General features: G+C 38.9%; 1 protein-coding gene across 1 annotated transcript in view; it reads right to left on the minus strand.

The window, feature by feature from the left end:
* Positions 1–13,792, minus strand: part of VPS41 (VPS41 subunit of HOPS complex) — a 189,442-nt gene that overhangs the window by 103,257 nt on the left and 72,393 nt on the right. Inside the window, exon 5 of the mRNA XM_059074312.2 lies at positions 1,388–1,462. Coding sequence (XP_058930295.1) covers positions 1,388–1,462 — 75 coding nt within the window. The remainder of the gene's footprint in view (positions 1–1,387; positions 1,463–13,792) is intronic.

Genomic DNA, 13,792 nt, shown 5'->3' on the forward strand with positions numbered 1-13,792 from the left:
GAGTTTGGATAATTCTTCTCAATTTCTGCACATACCAACTCCTCCCTTATCTATCTTTGACGGTGTGGCTCATCTCAGAATTTCAGAAAATGTGACAGTGCTTTTTGAAAAGCATGAGTGTTCCAATTACTATTACTAGACTGGGTAATATTAGGCTTAGATATATAAAAATGCATCCTTGTCTGTCAAGAAGACTTCATTTTTCTTTTGTTAACCGATTAAATGGGTATAAATCTTTTACACTGATTACACTGTTTTTAATTTACTTATCCTAATGGCCCATTGAATTTAGATCCCATAAAAAACAAAATTAGGGGCTTCCCTGGTGGCGCAGTGGTTGAGAGTCCGCCTGCCGATGCAGGGGATACGGGTTCGTGCCCCGGTACGGGAGGATCCCACGTGCCGCGGAGCGGCTGGGCCCGTGAGCCATGGCCGCTGAGCCTGCGCGTCCGGAGCCTGTGCCCCGCAACGGGAGAGGCCACAACAGTGAGAGGCCCGCGTAACACACACACACACACACACAAAAAAAAATTAGATTAGGAAATCTGCTCTATGAAGTCAAGAATATGGAAGGTTCTGTAATGATTCTTAATGCACTCTCTTCTTCAACTGCTGTTTTAGAAGAGTTGCTTAAATACGCTGTGCATTAGAATTTTATCATTGCAAAGCAACATTAGAAAAGACTTCCATTGACTGAAAAACAAAAGACATTCTTATAAATGGAAAATCAATCACCACAACCACTAAATGTCACAGCTCAACATCAGCAAGAAGCACTGATAATTGTTAGTTATACACTGCACAAATGATGTATGTCCTCGGTCGAGGAAGTAGGGGCCAGGTTTTTAGAAACTGTACATATATTGATTTTACATTTATTTAATGTGGCCACTGTAAGACACTTTACTCTTCTGATAAACTATGACTGCTTATCAGAAGATTCTATAATTCAAGAGAAACATTCATAACTGGTGTGTGAAAATGAAAACCACCAGCCCACAGAAATCATGCCCACAAAATCCAATTTTGTGGATTTATAGCAGAAAGGCATTAAACCACTGTCTTGCAGGAACTGCAGACCAGGCGCTGAAGCCTGAGTGGCACGGCAGTAATGATTAAGGTGACATGTCCCTCCGCCACAGCTGTTAATCAGCTTAATACTAGGTACATCACTGACATTCTTGTAATTATTTTTCCTAAGGCACGTTTGCGCAAAATATATTTTACTTTAATTATGAGCAATCGGGAGCAAGTCCGATACCCAAAAGGAATAATCAAGCTGCAGGTATACAGTAGGCATAGCGCTGCTCCGAGCGCCTGGAGTTGGGAGCATCACAGCCCACAGAGCTGGAGCACTGCTTTCCACGTGACCATGTAACCCCCATACCTTGCCGTCCTCTGAACACACGCCCATGTGTTCGCCACTTTCATCCAGGCTAACCTGATTTATCTTCACAGGACTCTATTAAAAAACAAAAGAACAAACATGGTAAACCTTCAGAAACATATATATGTCAAAAGTTAAATGCCTTGGTTTTTTGTAAAATGTAAGTGATACAAGTTGTCTACTAGTTCAGATGCAGGAGTCCAAGACATATTTTGCTTCTGCAAATGAAAATGGTAAAATATAGCTTTGTTCCCAGACATGTAATAAGCCCAGAAACCTAAGATTTCCCCAAATTACCTATTTCACGTACTTGAGGTCCCAGCTAAAAATGGTACTTTTCTTACCTGTTATGTACCTTTTTATTTGTTCTGTTCTATTTACTCCACAGTCCTAAAATTCTTTCCCAGCCAAATTCATTAAAAGAACAAAACAAAAACCAAAATAAAAATCATGATGTAAAGAAAAATTTTAGTTTTTTTAAAAATTGGAATATAGTTGATTTACAATGTCATGTTAATTACTGGTATACAGTAAAATGATTCAGATATATATATATATATATATATATATATATATATATACACACACATTCTTTTTCATATCCTTTTCCATTATGGTTTATCACAGGATATTTAGTTCCCTATGCTATACAGTAGAACCTTGTTGTTTACGTATTTTATATACAGTAGTGTGTATCTGCTAATCCCAAACTCCTCATTTATCACTGCCCCACCACCTCTCCCCTTTGGTAACCGTAAGTTTGTTTTCTGTGCCTCTGAGTCTGGTTTCTGTTAAATCACATTTTAGATTCCACATACAAGTGATCATATGGTATTTGTCTTGCTCTTTCTGACTTTCTTCACTTAGTATGATAATCTCTAGGTCCATCCATGCTGCTGCAAATGGCACCATTTCATTCTTTTTTTAAAAAATTTTTATTGGAGTACAGTTGCTTTACAATGTTGTGTTAGTTTCTACTGCACAACAAAGTGAACCAGCTATACGTATACATATATCCCCTCTTTTTTGGATTTCCTTCCCATTTAGGTCACCACACAGCACTGAGTAGAGTTCCCTGTGCTACACAGTAGGTTCTCATTAGTTATCTATTTTATACATAGTATCCATAGCATATATATGTCAATCCCAATCTCCCAATTCATCTCACCTCCCCCTTTCCCTCTTGGTATCCATTCGTTTGTTCTCTACATCTGTGTCTCTATTTCTGCTTTGTAAATAAGGTCGTCTATACCAATGGCATTATTTCATTCTTTTTTATGGCTGAGTAATATTCCGTTGTATATATGTACCACATCTTCTTTATCCATTCCTCTGTTGATGGACATTTAGGTTGCTTCCACGTCATGACTATCGTAAATAGTGCTGCTACGAATATTGGGGTACATGTATGTTTTCGAATCAGAGTTTTCTCTGGATATATGCTCAGGAGTGGGATTGTTGGATCATATGGCAACTCTAAAATCTTAGTTATTTTACTTTGGCTCACCAGCCAATCCAATTCTTCTTCTCTTATAAATTACTAAATCAACTTTTTATTTATACTCTATGCTTAGTGCTTTCTGGGGGAATTCCACAGGGTCTAATGGATAGTAACTAACTTTGTCATCCTCCATTCTTTTGAGTAATCTCAAATTAAAAAATCTGTGAAGATGGAATTAGGCATTCTACTTCGGATGTACTTTCCCAAGATTAAACACACAACTGTACTTTTAATATTTTTCACAGTTTTCCAGTTCTCTATGTAGCCAACTGTTTACTCACTAAAATATGCATACAGGTGGATTTTCTAAAGAGAAATCAAAATCAGTAAATGTTGACAACATTAAAAAATGGCAACCTTTTCTTATCTTTTGCTTCTTAAGTAATGACAGTTTACAACTATCTTCCACAAAACATGATAGAACAAATTAACCACAAAAAGAGAATTAAGACTTCATCGGTTTCAACATGAGCCTGCAAATTCATTTTTTAAAATACCTAACCTTAAAACAATTTGGTTTGTGCATAAGAATAAAATGGAAATACACAAAATTGATTGTTCCATGCTCAATGGAAAATATCTCCAAGCTAGTAAGTCATGGCCAGGACAGACCAAGACTCCCTGACCTCGGAAAGGCCACCCACTGACTGATGCTGCTGAGAGAAATTCCCAGGTTACAGGTGGAGACAGCTGGCTACAGAACCCTTTCTCACCCTGATCCCTAAATCACTCGTGAAACTCAGCTCATGAAAACCAAGCTATCTCCTGAAACTCAGCTCATGAAAACCAAGCTATCTCCTTACAAGTTCCTAGAATGTTAGAACAGGAAAGGACCTTACAGAGATATCTGATCCATTTATAGGAGAATAAACCGACCCCACGGATGAGATTCACAACAGAGAAAAAGCAGAGCCAGGGCTCTGACCTTAAGAGCAGTGAGGAGAACTTTGTGATGGGCAGCAAGGAAGATGCAAAACAAAAACTGAACTGGGAAAGCAATGAGGCCAGTGTGTCTGGACTTCTGGCCGACGAGTCTGAAAACGCAGCTTCTACAGTCTTCTTTGGATAAGTGCTTTCCTCACTGAGTACCTTCTGTTAACAACTTCCTGATTCGATCTTTTGTTCGCCAAGCAACATTTTAATGCCCATTTTACTTGTGGCAAATATAAACCCCACATACCTCTGACTGTAATTTAACTGGTCTCTGGTTATAACCTACCTCAGATTATAATTCAATAGATGTGTGTAGCTTGATCACGGCCAAGGTTTCCTGTCCTAACCAATATGGTACTATCCACGTGTGACTATATAGAAAGTTTAGTTAAAATCAATCACAGTTAAATATTCATGTCCTCAGTTGCACAAGTGCTCAATAGCCACATGTGACTAGCGGCTACTGTATGAAAAAACACACAGATCATGGAATGTTTTCATCATTTCAGAAAGTTCTACAGGGCAGCACTGTTCCAGGCCTACCAAACTGAGCCTCAGTGCCGAGTACAATGCTTCGTCACAAGGCCCTTCTGTACAACTTACACTGAGAAGTATATCTTCTCCCCATGTACCTGTCAGACTGTACGTCATTTGTTCTTGGACTCCGTGCTCATGGCCTGTGCTAAGATTCTAGGAATCACACTGTATTATTTTCAAAGACCTGGCATACACGTTAGCTGATCCTCACAACTTCTGGCAAAAGCAGTCAGCCTAGGATGGTTACCTCCACCTCACAGTAAGGAAAATGAGGCCTCAAGCGTTTGCGTGAGCTGTCTAGAGCCTTAGTACTGCTATGTGGCTAGGCCACACCGTGGTATTCTCAGTACGAATAAACCCAACTTTTTCTTACAGCATGTTTCTTCCTGAGGAGAAACTAATTTGTATCACCACATTAGCAATATTATGGGGGAAAATAAATCATAACTACAAGGTATAAGAATCCTTTTTCCTTTATACCTGTTAGCAATGGTTAACTTTTTTTTTTTTTTTTTTTGCCAGTGATCAATATTCACTGATTTATTTCCCCAATTACTAACAACTTAAACATTTTCTTAAGCCTGTCGGCCAATTAATTTGTTCTTCTAAAAACTCTGTTCACATCTTATTTTTTCTATTAATGTTTGTTCTTTTCTTGTCCATTTCCTTCTTTTTTTTTTTTTTTTTTTTTTTAAAGGGTATGAGGTCTTGGTACAATACCTTACCCTGACATTGTATACGTGGTCTCCTGTATATTTCTGCAAGATGGTTATTGCTTTATCTCTCACATCTAAGTTCTTAATACTCTCACGATTCACCGTATCTTCTTCCAAATGGATACCCATTTGGACTAGCCCCATTTTTTAAAAACCACACCCTTCTCCTTCTGAAGAGAACTATGTTTATCATATAATAAATATTTATATACACTGAGATAATCTTCTGGGTTTTCATCTGTGGTCCCTTTGTCCATTGCTATATCATTTCAACATTGATTTAATTACAGAAGGCGTACATGGTATGCTGTGATATGTGGTAAGGTGAGTTCCAGTCACAATTCTTCACACTTTCCTTGGTTTTTCTCAAGTATTTATACTTTCAGGAGAATTACAAGATAAAATGACCCCCATATGTTGCCACCCATAATGGCCATTGTTCAATCCGAACTTACTTTACCTCATACAAGCATGGAACACTGACGGCAACTCTCCCCCTCTCTCTGCTTCCAATGTATCATACTTGGCTGAGTTGTCTTTGGAATTTCTAGTTGCTCCGTCTCAGTCGCTTTGGCCGAAAACTCCTCATCTCCTGATCCCTGTACCTCATGGCTCAGTCCTGGCACCTCTTCCCTTTTACATCTACACGGGCTCTCTTGCTATTCTCTCCAGGCCATGGGATGACTCCTGAATTTAAATCCCTAAACTGGGCCTCTCCCTATTCCAGACCAATATCTAGGACTGCCTATTTTACATATGTACTTGGATGCCTAAACGGGCATATGAACTAAAGCATATCCAAAACTGAGAATCTGATCTTCCTTCCTGGAAGGGCTCTTCCTGATGTCTCGCCCATCTGTAGTAGTTCAGGACTGATACAAGCCTCTCATTGCACAAGACAAAAACCTTGGAGCCATTCTTGACTCCTTTCTTCCACGCTTTACATTGCTATCTGTCAGCAATTCCTATCATCTCTTCAAAGAAAATTTATCTAGACTTTCACCACCCCTATGGCTGCCATCCTGGTTTAAGCTATCGTCACCCTTGCCCGGATTATTGTAATAGTCTCCAAACTGGTAGACCCACTTCTGCCCTAACTCTCCTAGAAATCTAACCTCAACAAACCAGTAGAGTATATTGTTAATAGGTGGATCAGACAATGTCACTCCTTTGTTTCAAACCCTCCAAAGGCCTCCCATCTCAGGATAAAACCCGAAGTGTTCACTATGACCTGACAGTGCTAAATGCTATGGCTAAAGCCCTGTCTTACCCACCCTTGCCCTTGTTCTCGCTCCTTCAGCCACGGTGACCTTTTCTTGCTGTTTCTCCAGTTCTAGAGCCTTTGCATTTGTTTGCTGGTGCCTGGGATGCTTTTCTGCCAGCTCTTCACTGGTAGTCATCTTTTCAGGCCACTGGATCTGAAATTTCAACGCTTCACCCAAACATTCATAGCTCCTTCACTGTAATACTTATTTTTTCTCCTTAGCACTTAACCACTATCTTACTATGTATTTTACTTATCTTATTTACTGTCAAACTCACTCACTAGAATATTAATTTCATGAGATAGTTCAAAGAACACAAACTTCCAATCACACACAAAATCTTCCAGACGACAGAATAAAAAGGAAATGCTCCCCAACTCATTTTACCAGGACAGCATAAGCTAACAACAACAAAACTCAACAAAGGATGTTATGAAAAAGACAAAAATACAAGTAAATCTCACTGATGAATAGAAATGAAAAAATCCTAAAGAAAATATTAACAAAGTCAGCATATATAAAAAAGATAATTTTACTCCAAAACTACAACAAGATAGCAGAATATATGATAATTTTTTGCATTAATAAAAGGAAAATCATAAGATCGTCTCAAGAGGAAATTCATAAGGTCATCTCAATGATGCAAAAAGTGTTTGATGAAACAACACTCATTCATGGTAAAAACTCTTAGCATTTAAGGAGAAAACTTCCTCAAACTCACCTAAGGTGAAGCGTTGAGAGCTCTCCCTTTGATACGTTTACAGTATGTTGAGCCTTCTAATCCATAAACATGGAGCATTTCTCCATTTATTATAAATGTCTCTAAATAAAGTTGCCTATGTCTCCCCTTAGAGGTCTCATACTTTGTTTTATTCTGGGAGTAGCAATGACAGTCAGCAGGCTTTTCTCCTTCCTGATAAACGTACAATATGATTCCACTTACACAACCTAACAAAAATAGGCACAACTACACCACAGTGTCCAGGGGGTGCACACAGAGGACATAAAATGAAAAAGAAAAGCTAAGCAGTTATTCCTACGAAGGTCAGCACAGTGGCTCCCACTAAGGGAACTGTGAGCGTGGGTGCGTAAGGAATCGCACGGTCTGCTCTCGACAGAGTGGTAGTTCACAGGATTGTTTGCTTTATTACTATTTGTTCCCCTGCACATTTTAAAATGGGTTTTTAAAAGTTATATTTCAAAATAAGAACAAACATTAAAGATTTCTAAATAAAATTAAGAAGAATTTGCCCATCCATAAAAATGTCTGGGATCTACACCTTCAACGGATTATTTCTTGGTTTACACTTATTTTTCCCATAACTGTCAAAGCTACTCACATGTCCTAATTCTATTCTGGTCATTTACATTTTCCCAGAAGATTATGCATTCCGAGTTCTTAATGATGAAATATTTTCATTTCACTTTGTATTCTTTTAATATTTTAATAATACTAATGATATTAATATTACTACTACTAGTAAGTAGTAATATGACTAAGTAAACATTTACTATATGCTTATTATACATCAGTCTCTATTCTAAGAGTTCTATACATACTATATAATTTACTCCTCACAGAAATTCTATGAGGTAGGTAATATTAGTTTTCCTATTTGGAAATAGGAAAATTTATACACAGCAATATCTCACATGCATATTAATATTTTACTTCCTTTTTTACTGTTATCCTTATCAGATATTTATCAGTTGTATTGGCCTTTTTATAGACACAATACTACCATCAATCAATTTGCTGGTTTTTAAAAATAAATTTATTTATTTATTAATTTTTGGCAGCATTGGGTCTTCGCTGCTGCTCATGGGCTTTCTCTAGTTGCGGCGAGTGGAGGCCACCCTTCCTTGCGGTGCACGGGCTTCTCACTGCAGCGGCTTCTCTTGTTGCGGAGCATGGGCTCTAGGGCACACGGGCTTCAGCAGTTGTGGCATGCAGGCCCAGCAGCTGTGGCTCACGGGCTCTAGAGTGCAGGCCCAATAGCTGTGGCTTGCAGGCTCCAGAGCACAGGCTCAGCAGTTGTGGTGCACGGGCTTAGGTCTCCGCGGCATGTGGGATCTTCCCAGACCAGGGCTCGAACCCACGTCCCCTGCATTGGCAGGCAGATTCTTAACCACTGTGCCACCAGGGAAGTACCTATTTGCTGTACAATTTCATTGACCTTACTCTTAATTTCCTGGCATTAGTATAATGCTCGTTAGTTGTAACTGCTCATTTCTTAATCATTAAAAAAATCAAATATTTTGCATTTGCCTTTGGGTATACCAATGGCCACAAAGCAGAGACCAGAAAATACTGTTATTGTAATAATTATATCTCCTTTGGGAAAAGTAATTTTATTTTGTTTTGTTTTGTTTCATTTCTAAGGGTGGTGGTGGTGTTATCTGCTTATTTATCAAATTATTAATAAACTCTAGTGTGACTACAGTTGTGGTCGGATAAGTGGTCTGTGTCTATCTGTTAAATTAATGGGTTGCTCTTTGAAACATAAGATATCATTTTGAAGTAATTCATATTTTCTATTTTAGGGTTCAAAATACATTTTTTTTTTTTTTTTTTTTGCGGTACGCGGGCCTCTCACTGCTGTGGCCTCTCCCGTTGTGGAACACAGGATCAGTGGCCATGGTTCACGGGCCCAGCCGCTCCGCGGCACGTGGGACCTTCCCGGACCGGGGCATGAACCTGTGGTCCCCTGCATCGGCAGGCGGACTCTCAACCACTGCGCCACCAGGGAAGCCCCAAAATACATATATTTTTAATAATGTTGTATATATTATTTAATTTCTATATGTCCTTGTTTAATTTTTTCTTCTTGATCTAGCAAAGATTGATAGAAACGTGCTTCAAAAAATTCCCACTACAATTGTAGTTTTGTCCATTCCTCCTTGATTTTCAAAACCATTTTGATCCAGCTCTTAGATGACCTATAATTTGGCAAATCAAAGGGTATAATTGTTATATTTTCCTTTTCACTTGTACCTATCATCAATATAATATGCATTCTGCTGGTTAATGCTCTTTTGCCTTAAACTCTATTTTTTCTTATATTGTTACTGTCAACATGCTTAATTTTTGTTTGGCTTTTTATAATATATTTTTGCTCACATCTTTATTTTTCACTTCCATCGGCTGGTAGGATATTTGACCTTCAAAGCTGAGGCTATTTTTCTTGTAGTAACAGAATACCTGGCCCATTTAGTGTTCTCTTAGTTGCTACATTCCTTTATACTTTTAAAAATTACATTTCTCCATCTCATTATTATTCTTTTGCTATGTTACTCAAATTCTTTTTCTTGAACCATCAAAGAAGAATTTAGATAATTTATTCTATTTTTATCTTGTTAGTGATTGTCTTTAAATTACTAAATCATACTTGAATTATGTCTCTTCCCGCAACCCGAAATAAATGCAATTTAGAAGATGAGGTATTTAGCACATGTTTATTTACTACTTCCTTCTTTCTCTATTTTAAAATGAGAGCACAAATATTTTCTACTTCTTAGGTCACTTCAAATAGAATTGGAGAGAGAAGCTAGTTAATACATCTGTAAAAGGTGCAATCTTGGGCTTCCCTGGTGGCGCAGTGGTTGAGAGTCCGCCTGCCGATGCAGCGGACACGGGTTCGTGCCCCGGTCCGGGAAGATCCCACATGCCGCGGAGTGGCTGGGCCCGTGAGCTATGGCCGCTGAGCCTGCGCGTCCGGAGCCTGTGCTCCGCAACAGGAGAGGCCACAACAGTAAGAGGCCCACGTACCGCAAAAAAAAAAAAAAAAAAAAAAAAAAAGGTGCAATCTTAAACTATACATTCTAAGCGTGAAGCCAGAGAAAGAAATTGTTTTGCTATCAGGGAGTCCATAATTTTAAAACTGATTCACAACAGCTCATTATCATGAACACTGCAAACAACTTGGCAGCTTACTGTACATTTTAAAATATTCTATAGTTTTTGAAGAAATTTGGGTTTTCTACTCACGTAAATCAAACCAACTAAACAGTCAACTCCCAAAAGAAACAGACAAACTGTAGGTAAACAGGAACAAGAGGCAACCTCAGTATCAATCAATACATGAAAAGTAAAGCAATGAGATATTTAACCTATGGAATCAGCAATCAGCAAAGATTTTTCAAACACCTTAGTTTTAGCGAAGAAGCACAAAAATAGACACTCCTCTTACATTGGGAGTGGTAATTCAAATTTGGAGACACTTTCCGAAGGATCATTTGGCAACGTGTATAAAAATTCTTCAAAATATGCGTTGCCTATTATAACCAAGGAGAAGTACAAAGATTATTTTGCAACAACATGCTTTCCATAGCAGGTTTCTTTTGTAAGACACTGAGAAATGAAAATTACCTATGGACTTCCTTGGTGGTCCAGTGGCTAAGACTCCACACTCCCAATGCAGGGGGCGAGGGCGGGAATCCCTGGTCAGGGAACTAGATACCACATGCCGCAACTAAGAGCCCACGTGCTGCAACTAAAGATCCTGCATGCTGCAACGAAGATCCCGCGTGCCACAACTAAGAGCCGGTGCAAACAGACAGATAGGTAAGTAGGCAAGTAAATACATAAATAATTTAAAAATTACCTAAATTTCTAAAAGCTAGGAATCTAAATGTTCATTTTTAAAATTAAGTTAAAAAAGAAGCATTATTTAGAGAAGAATATGGCCTTAGACAAAGAGAGGTCTGGCCTTTGCCCTTGGCTTCTGGAAGTCATCTATGTCACACCTGCACATCTGATAGGAGCGTCTTATGGTGGGGCTGCTTGGGCCACAAAGACCGAGCCTGTGATTTAGGGTGGAGGCTTTGGGTCACAAGTAGGGCTGGAGTTTCCATGTCCTGAGGACAAGGAAAACTTCACTTTTGGAACCATCCCAGGCACGACCCTTCCTGTGGCTGAATTCTTGACCTGTCTCCTTTTTCCGTAATAACTCAGAATTGTGAGTATAATAGCTTTTAGTGAGTTCTATGAGGCCTTTTGATAATTATCAAACATGAGGGTGGATTTAGGAACCCACCAGAACTTGCGGCTGGTGTCAGAAGTCTTCAGCAGACTTGGCAGTCTAGAGGACTGTGCCCTCAAAACTTATAATTTGGCTACTCTGGGTAAGTACAATCTGATGTTTATAAATACTACTCTATTTACAGGTATTTGAATGTAATATAGGTGACTAGAAGCAGATTCCCCAAAATATTAGCACTGCTTATATCTGGGTGCTGACATACTATTACTAAGTAGGTTGTCCCCTTCTAGGATCTGCTAATTTTCTACAACAAATATTTATGGTTTGTAATCAAAAGGTAAATATTTTTAAACGATTACACAGTAAATCCATGAATCTAAAAACAAAACGAAACCACAGTTAATCTTAATTGTTAAAGCCATCCTTTGGGGGACCTGCAGCACATTTTTATCTTGAGCAATAATTGAGTATCATCACTATGCATGTTAATTTCTATAATAGTTCTATACCATTTAATAAAGAATAAATAACAGGATTTCAATAGTACAACTGTCAATGGTACATAATCATTCCTGTCAGAAACAAATGCCTTACGTATATCTGCCGTTTCTAAACACTAGAAATAAGCAACAACAACTGAACAGGAAAGAAAGGATACAGGAGGGGTAACAGGAGGGCAAGATTCGGTCTTTCTTCAATGCTGACCTTTCCTGTTTCATACATACAATTTAGAGAGTATGTTGTGAAGATGGGCCACTGAAATAGATGCAGACAAGGGTAAGGAACCAGAAGGAAAAAAAAAGACCAGAGAAAAATGGCCTCAGCTGTATTTTCCATTAGCTACAATTTTATTCCTAATGGAGACATGTTTGGAATTCTGGACAATATAAGTGAGTTTGTTCAAAAATCAATAATGTCAAGCTGACACCATAGAACATAGGAAAATGTTTCCTTAATGGAACAAAAAAAGCAGCCCAGTAAGCAGGAGGGGGCCAGGACCAGCACATACCTTCTAAATCCAAGTCTACTACAGGTGGTCTCAAGGTCTTAAATTTAAAGAAAAGGCAAAATCACCCACATGTACACCTCATGTGATAATCAATTACTTAAAGTACGAGGCTTGAAATAAATACACTTAGTATGGATTATGTCAGCTCTTCAATTAGGAATAAATTCACGGTCGTTTCGAAAGCTGCTTTTAATGGTGTTCTCTGTGACCACTTCTTTTCCCCTGGTGCTCATCACCCCACCTTAAGCTATCGGTCCCCCAACGTGAACCTCAGAAATCAATCTGCTAATGTATAATTTGTAAGGCTCCTCTAACAAATGGATAATTGATTCCTTCACGAATGCTGCCTCCCCACGGACATAGGGTGGATGAATAAGAAACAGAAGATGGGATCTCACTTCCGTCCTCCCAGAGATCCACTACTTCGCAATCCCGACATCCACAGGGCTGTCTACGCAGGTCCATGCTCTTTAGTCACTGTTAGCAAGCAAGCTACACTTCGTTACATGTGTGAGAAGCGAACACCTGTCCTTTCATACACGGGAAAAGCTCATTTTGCTGCTTATTTTCCTCTCCCCTGAGGACACATCCTGAGGTAAGCCAGACCTCCGTCTGGATTTAAGAAGTCTCTGCAAAATACACCTAACTGTGGGTTTTCTACACATCTGCACAAGAAAACAAAACAAACATTTATTGTCTTGTGGACTTACTTTATGGCCAGAATGGCCTAACCTCTTTCTTTTTTTAAATTTTTACTGAAGTATAGTTGATTTACTATGTTGTGTTCATTTCTGCTGTAGAGCAAAGTGATTCAGTTACACACACACACACACACACACACACACACACACACACATTCTTTTCCTTTATGGTTTACCATAGGGTACTGAATAGAGTTCCCTGTGCTGTACAGTAGGACCTTGTTGTTTATCCTTTCTATATATATAGTTTGCATCTGCTAATTCCAAACTTCCCCTCCCCTCCCCGCCCTCCCCCTTGGCAACCATAAGTCTGTTCTCTGTGCCTGTGAGTCTGTTTCTGTTTTCGTAGATAAGTTCAGTTGTGTCATATTTTAGATTCCACATATAAGTGATTTCATATGGTGTTTGTCTTTCTCTTTCTGACTTCCTTCACTTAGCATGATAATCTCTAGGTCCATCCATGCTGCTGCAAATGCAGAAGGGCCTAACCTTTACCTATAAACTCTCGAATCTTCTCAGTTTCTCTAATAATTGCATCTCTAGGTTCACATTAAGTCCTTCTTCCAATCCAGATGGGGAATAAATTTAGCAACAGGCAATCTTGAAGTTGGAGAACTTGTGTGGAGCCTTCTCGAAGGTCTCAGAATAATGGGTTCATTAAAAGCAAAAGAGAAGGTGTAAAGGCTCCAGCCTGTTCCTCAGACCCTCTCAATGTCTCTGTCACTCCTGAACAACGTGGCAACGGGCCCAGCCCATCCTCA

This window comes from Kogia breviceps, chromosome 9 (assembly GCF_026419965.1).
Source record: "Kogia breviceps isolate mKogBre1 chromosome 9, mKogBre1 haplotype 1, whole genome shotgun sequence".
Taxonomy (NCBI): domain Eukaryota; kingdom Metazoa; phylum Chordata; class Mammalia; order Artiodactyla; family Physeteridae; genus Kogia; species Kogia breviceps.